The following is a 7,624-nucleotide window of genomic DNA, read 5'->3' on the forward strand; positions in this document are numbered from 1 at the left end:
CAGTTAGATACATTCACTTTACTAACTGCAGTAACTTAGAATTATATGGTGCAGGACAGAAAGAGGCAAGGTACTGTGAAGTACAGACAGCCCTGCTCACTGAGACTATGAGGAAATTTTAAAAATTTGTTTATTGCACTATAAGCAATTCTGCTTTTAAAAAAATATTTGTGTTTATTGCACAAGTCTCCATTTTGTAAGGTGAGCTTATAAATACAGTCCCAGCTGCTTGATATTTTGGTGCCTGGAATGGTCAAGTGGTCATTTTTACTCCACCTGCTACAAGTATTGAGTCAGTTAAGAGCTGTCATAAATATATCTCTTTATACTTTTGATGCAAAGCTGCAGTTTGAAAATGCAAATGAAGAGCCAAATATAGATTATAGGAGGAAACCTCTGTGCAAATCTTCAAATTCCCCATTTTTTAAATATAGCTGAGAAGAATTTTCATAAATTATCACACAGTTTTCTATTGAATGTGGAGAGGATTTTTCTATGTACTAGCCTGTTCTGACTGGTGGTTACCTTACTTCTTTAGGAAATATGTGATATGAGGTGACAGAGATCGTAAGAGGTTTTTCAATCCTCAGTCCTCAAAGTTCTCCACTGACCACAGAAAACCAGAATCTTAAAATTTCTTTTTTCCTTCCTTTTCCCTCTTGGAGTTTCTGTTACGATATGTTGTGGCATCTGGAAATCTATGGGCTTGGCAGCTTTTTAGAATAGTGTAGATGACTGGCACAAGACTACATGTAGGAGAGGAATGAATATTACTTTGGGAATAAGCAACTATTTACAATGTTAATACAGAAGCAGCTGCTGCTGCTTTATGATGTTAAACCTCTTCCTATATTTCCTTTAATTGTATTAACAAGAAACTGGATTTGCATGTAAGGAAAGGTTTTGTTGTTTATCCCCACTGACAAGATTTAATCATCCAGTATTTACTTAAAACGTTAGTCATATATCCTCCTATATCCTTTGGAATGCAATGCCTTGATACAGTGCAAATTGAAATAAACCACGTCCTCAATTAGATTAAGTGATAGTACACAATTTTTAGATTTACAGTAGAGTGTTAAAAATTAATCTCAGTGTAGCAGAGTATATCAAAGTCTTAAAGAAGATAAGGAAATGTTATCCTAACCAGATAGCATGACATAAGGAGCAGAGAGGTTGAGGAAGTGTCTCAGGGAAGCAATTGGAAATGAGAAGCCAAGCTTAACTGTGTCCCTTATTCAGAGTTCACAGTCACATTTCAGAATGTAATACAGGTCATATTTCCCCTTCATCCAGTTCCTGAGGATTTGGGGACCTCTAGCCTGGAATGGCTGCACTGAAGAAAATCTGCTGTCACAGAGAGTTTCCTATAAGCAAAGACAAAGCTAACAAGGCTGGCAAAAGCCATGTCTCCTATGACGAAAGAAGTATTTGGATCCTTGGAATCTCAATACAGCCATTTTTTAAAGGCAAATTGGTGGGTTTAGCATCAGAAGGAACTTCTTCCTTCTTCCCCATCTGCCAGCTTCTTGAGAAGAGCACATCTTATACTGAAAACACCCAAGATATAAGGGAAGAGTTCAGTTGTAAAACATTTATTTCCAAAAGGCAATTTGTCTGTGAAACTAGTCCTGCCACTGACAGAATGACAGCTAAAGAATCAGCTGGACAGTGCCCTGGTGCACTCTGCTCTGGGTCATTTGGAGTCTTTATCTGGTTTCCCATAAAAGCAATTGTAATGTTGCACCCCTGCAACATGAAAAGACTTTTCATAAAACTATCCTTGCCAGCAGCACCTAGCAGATCTAACATGGCTATACAATTGTGTACATTCCTTAGAAGGTCTGACACTTCCTTTAGCTCTGAATTTGGCCAGAGAATGCAGCTGCTCATGACATAATATTAACTCCACTATATCACCTTACTAAGCTAAATTCAAGGGCAAAGTTGAATAAAAGAGAAAGTTGGATATTAAGTGAGTCACTATGTAACATGGTGTAACCTACCTGGAGAAGATATGAGAAAATTGTGCCAATTGGATGAAAGTATGCAAAACCAGATAAAATGTAAGTTCTAGAGGACAGAAAAGGGACTACAATAGACGGCAGGGGGAAAAGGTAGACTATCTAGTAACCACTCTGCTATGCCTTACTTTTATGCTGCACATGCTGCTATCAATTTATGCTCACCCAGAGCAACTAACCTTAATTAATACATCACCATCCCACAGATTCTTGTATCTGGGCATTGGGATTACACAGAAAAGAATGTCTTTTATTTGCCAAAGAATACAGCAATCAAGATGAATACTAGTAATCATATAAGGAAAACTCCACAGTTCGCACAAGCAAAGAGCTGCAGTATTATCCCAGGTTTTGCACATTTTTTTTCTAAAGAATGTCATGTCGGGCCTGAAATACTTCAGATATTGCCATCATTGTACCCTGTGGAAAAAACTTATTCTATATGGTTTAGTAATGCTGCTCTGTAAACAAGAGGCAAGTTGTGAGTACCACATGCAAGTTATATGATTTAAAGGTGTTTTGAGTCTAACTGGTTCTCAGAAGCAAGAGCAAATTCATTATTACCAAGGTAATATATGCTCAGATGGACTTAGTCTGTGGGATGATATTGGTTTACCTTCTCATTGTTTCTTTCTGGCTTTTCAGGCAAGAAGAAAAGAAAAAGTCCCAGCCAGATGAAAGGCTCATGAAAGATGAACGCATTTTAAACCTGCAGAGAAAGATTATAGAAAAAACAATGCAGCGTAAAAAGCAAGCAGAATTCTTAAAGATTATCCCCCAGAACACCAGAATCGTGTCAAGCAAGGTCTGGTTATTACATAAGGAGAAAAGCTCTGCAATAGACCTGCTGTTCACAGACCTTTGCTCAACTGCCAGCACTGGCAAGGGGGCAGAGGCAGATGGTGCCATACATGGCTGGCAATAGCAACACCCTGCCTCCTGCACAGGCATGATTTCTCCAGCCGTGGCCTTGACCTCACCTTCTTGTCACACATTTTGCTACCACAGAGCAGGGCTCATCCATTCAACACCCTTCCTTCCCACTCTTACCACCACACACTCATCCCATCCAGACAGCAGCTTACCCTCTCTCCAACTCTTTTCTTTCCCAGCTTCCTATCACACACATCCCATCACACCAAAGTGGGATGTTTACCCCCTCTCTCACCAAGGTATGTTACAGTTTATCATTCCCATGGTTTTGTGGAGAGTTTCAGCTGTGCTTAAATCATCTTAAACTAGGCAACCCACTCAGGTTACCTCTCTAGTCATCATGGCAAGTTTGATGTCCACAAGCTTCCCAATCATGTTAGCAAACAAACCATGTTGTCAGCCAGCAGGATTATCAAATAGAAGTTCAGTGTATTCTCTACAGAGAACCACTGTATCCCCTGCAGTCTAATCATCTCTCTGTCTTTCCTGCAGGATTCTTGGCAATGGAAACATTGGAAAGAACTGGAAGAAAGTCGGGAAAGACAGTCCAAAATCCTTCAGCATGGCTTCATGGAGAGAGAAGCAGCTCAGAAAAGGGCTGCCACTATGGCAGCAAGATGCGGAACCAAAGCCTGTGTTCTGCGCTCTGATCTAAAATAAAATACTTTTGGAACAAATTCAGAAGTGCTGGAAATATCTCAACGTACCTATTTACTACAAGGTTGAGTTTTATTCTTTATTTCACTTTTACAGTGTGATTAGAAAGATTCTTATAATAGAATAAAAATGTTCTTACAATAGAATAAAAATGTGGGGGGGATTGTAATATATTTTTATGTTGGTTTATAATAATATCATGACTAGTTATAGAATTATTTTTTTCTGCTAGAATCAAAAGCTTTAAGAAGCTTAAACTTTATCTTCATAGCTCCCACAGAGTAATGGCAAATATCTGGGTAAGAATGTTGAGGCCTGTATTTCTGGTATTGGATACTATGCCATGGTTTGCTACACACATTTTTCCAAAATAATAAAAATGAAGGTAAAACCCAAGGAACATTTGTTTACATATGCATCTTTTCAGAAGGCATGGTCAGCCACATTTCCAGCACATCTTCTCACATGACAGTAACTATGAAAGAGCATCACCAGTTTCAGTGCTGTTTTAGAGGATGAGGGGGAAACTGTTTAGAAGGTTTAGATGATGTGAAAGCCTCCAGGAGCCAGAGTCTAGATGCAGTGACCCAGGCAGACCATCCCTCTATTTGCTGTTGTAAATCTCTTCAATCTTGAAACATTGGAAGGAGAACATAACATTGATCTCTTTAGGAAGCTGCTTCCAGAAAAAGTCAAAATCCTATTACTCACCTAGAAGATAATTTGCCCTCTATGATAATTTCTATAATGTGTAAAACAGCCTTTAAATCACAAAACTTACCCAGGCACAAAGCCAAGGAAGACATAAATTGGAATTAAAATCTGCCCAGCAGTAAGACTATGTAATGTATTTCTATTTTAACTCAATGCCAGTTACTAAGTGTTTAATTATGGCTACTGCAAATATTTAAATTGAAGGAGATTGTCATTGACATTAGAGTCAGGCAGCTGCTTCTAACACTCTCACAACATTGCATTCCTCACTTTTTATTGAAGGAGGTCTAATGGAATTCTTTTGTTGCCATCTAGCTGTGAAAATCACTTCCACAACCCGCAAGTTGATAAAATGTGCTGTATTTTTCACTCCAAGTGGATGCTATAGTAGTCCACAAAGGCAATGCAGGTAGGGCTCATGCTCCATAGCAAGAGTTAAGAGACACAGGAGAGCGAAAAGAAGGAATCATAGAAGCAGGACTACACAGAAAATGGAACTATGATACCATGTCTAGCAGGGTACTGTAATATCTTTAAATGACAAACCCTTGGTGGCAGGGAGTTTGTCTTCCTTTGTGGTTGTTCAGCATTCTTTTGCACTGTATTCCACAGCAACAAAGCAAAGTGGTGACTCAAACACCTTGATTTTCCAGAAGCCTGCAATTAACAGCTGACACTCATGGTCCAGGATATTGTGTGGCTGAACAATTTTTCTTGAACCTTCCCATAAGAATATATTAAAAAAAAAAAAAAAAGCATCATTAAGCAGATAGGGAGGTCATATAGAAATTTCAAAACCCCATCATACTGCAGGCTTCTTCCCCTGTGATTTTGAACCAAGTTTTCAAAATTCTTACTGAATCGCAATCAAGCTGATTCAGAACTATTTACTTCTCCATATTTTCTTTGCTCTCAAATAAAAGGACTGAGCAACAGAGGAATCTCAATAACCCAGATGTGGAATTTTTGCCTTCAGAAGTCACAGGTATCCCTATTGCTACTTTAGGATCTGATGCAAAAAGTCATCTTCAGAATCAATGTTTTGAGGAATGTAGAATAATGTGTTTTGAAGAAAATACCAATTATTCATATATCGGTATTTTTGTATCAATATAGCAACAGAGTAACATAAAAAATACCACCTTCCTTCTGACAAATGTGTATAACTTGATGCTGGACACAGCTGATCCTATCCAGAACCACTCTGCCCCTGGCTTCTCGAGCACATTCTCTAGTATTCCTGTGTGGTACACAGAAACCTGGGGGGACCCAATGCAGAGCCATCAAAGGTCTGCTGGGACTTGTTAGCCTTGTGTTACAAAAGCAGCTGCAGTGCCACCAGAGCCAGGTGAGCTGTGAAGCTACACAGCTCATTGAGACTTGCTGCCTCAGCTGGTGCCTGTGGCAGGGACCATCCACCACCCACCCAGTTCAGCCACACACGGATAATTAAGTGAGCAATGCCTCCACACTTGCTTCATGGAAGCACAGGTGGATGAATAATTCATGACTCATTCATTTACACATTTGTTACACCATTTGCAGCCAAGAAGAGGAGCATGAGTGAACAAGGCTGACTCTGAAATAATCCATCAAAACAGAGTAACAAAAATCAGAGGTTGCACCTGTCTGATCATAGTGACAGACTCATAAAGAAACATTTACAGTGCTGGAAGCTGCACATTCCAGTCATCTCTCATTTCAGTGTAAACAGCCAGACCACAGAAGCCTTCACATGCCACTACAGTGTGAGGAGGTGTAACAAAGCCCAGATTACCTGAGGAAGACCAAGGGGTTTTGCCATGTGACAGGCACTGGACACAGGGTGCTCACCACTCATGCACTGTGGTCCCTGCTGGGTGGCATTTGGCTTCCTCTTACACATCAGCCTCAGCAATGAGGGAAAGCCACACTCAATGACTGCCATGCCAGGTAATCCAACCTGCCCTAGAGAGCACAGATATTTTATTATTTAAATGAAATTAAAGACACAGAGATGGTTATGTTGGGATGGCAAGGAAAAAAATACAAAAAACATAGTACAAATCTCCAGTACTACTCACCCAGAGGAGGAGAAGGGAAGACAAGTCACCAGGGAAAGCTACCAGTTCATTTACAAACAGCCCAATTGCCAGGCACAGGGCAGTTAGAATCCAGAGAAGGAAAGATGCTCATTGCACTAAGGTAAAGCTATTGGGGAAAACCCTTTTGGATAGTGAGGTGAGGGCCTTGAAACCCTTCTGCAAGTGTTTATGAGCTGGAGTAATTATCCCATGGATATTGATGGCTCTGATGAATTTTTCTCAGTCTTTTGGAAACATACTGAGAAAAACAATTTCTTCACAGAAGGGTGATTAGATATTGGAAAGGGCTGCCCAGGGAGGTGGTGGGGTCACCATTCCTGGAGATGTTTAAGGCATGACTGGACATGGCCATGGTCTTGTCACTGAAAATCGAGAATAAAAGTCCTCAACACAAATGTAGTGTTCAGCAACAGGCAGTACTTTATTATGGTGCTGGATGGTCACTTGGCCTAACATGCATACCTGGCTCAGGATAATATATGTTTTTATTAGCCAGGGATCACAGAATCACAGAACATGCTGAGCTGGAAGTGACCCACAAAGACCACTGAGTCCAGCTCCTGGCCCTGCACAGGACCATCATGTGATTGCCCTGAGAGCATCATCCAAGTACTCCTTGAACTCTGTCAGGCTGACGCTGTTACCACTTTCCTGGGGAACCTGTTCCAGTGCCCAACACCCTCTGGGTGAAGAGCCTGTTTCTAATATGCAACCTAAACCTTCACTAAACAACTTCAGGCCATTCCCACAGGTCCTGTCACTGTCACCACAGAGCACAGATCAGTGAGTGTCTGCCCCTCCTCTTCCCCTCACCAGGAAGCTGTAACTGCAGTGAGATCTCCCCTCAGTCTCCTCTTCTCCAGGCTGAACAGACCAAGTGCCCTCAGCCACTCCTCATACAGCTTCCCCTCCAGGCCCTTCACCGTCTTTGTCACCCTCCTTTAGATGCTCTCTATTAATTTAACATCTTCCTTATATTGTGGTGTACCTATTGATGAGAAAAGTGTTAGACATGGAGTTACCTGAGTATGCCCAGTGAGCCTCAGAAGGGCCTCTTGAGGGTCTTTAGGAGCCCCTGGTGTTCTTCCATGTGTGGTGCTGGTTTTCACCCTTGGTATGAAAGCTGCAGAGTGTTTCTGAAGGAGCTGCATTGAGCTGACTTGGCTTGTTGCAAGGTGCAGGAACCACCACACGGCATTCCATCAACTGTTC

The 7,624-nt window shown here is 41.0% G+C and overlaps 1 protein-coding gene across 6 annotated transcripts in view; it reads left to right on the forward strand.

The window, feature by feature from the left end:
• CFAP99 (cilia and flagella associated protein 99) overlaps nucleotides 1-4,014 on the forward strand; it is a 53,427-nt gene extending 49,413 nt beyond the window's left edge. For all 6 annotated transcript variants that reach the window (XM_085059646.1, XM_085059652.1, XM_085059648.1 and 3 more), the window contains 2 exons: nucleotides 2,670-2,829; nucleotides 3,450-4,014. In XM_085059646.1, coding sequence (XP_084915772.1) covers nucleotides 2,670-2,829; nucleotides 3,450-3,617 — 328 coding nt within the window. In that variant the 3' untranslated portion in view covers nucleotides 3,618-4,014. The remainder of the gene's footprint in view (nucleotides 1-2,669; nucleotides 2,830-3,449) is intronic.
• The last annotated feature ends 3,610 nt before the right edge of the window (nucleotides 4,015-7,624 follow it).

This window comes from Lichenostomus cassidix, chromosome 4 (assembly GCF_008360975.1).
Source record: "Lichenostomus cassidix isolate B80296 chromosome 4, HeHo_3.0, whole genome shotgun sequence".
NCBI classification, from domain to species: domain Eukaryota; kingdom Metazoa; phylum Chordata; class Aves; order Passeriformes; family Meliphagidae; genus Lichenostomus; species Lichenostomus cassidix.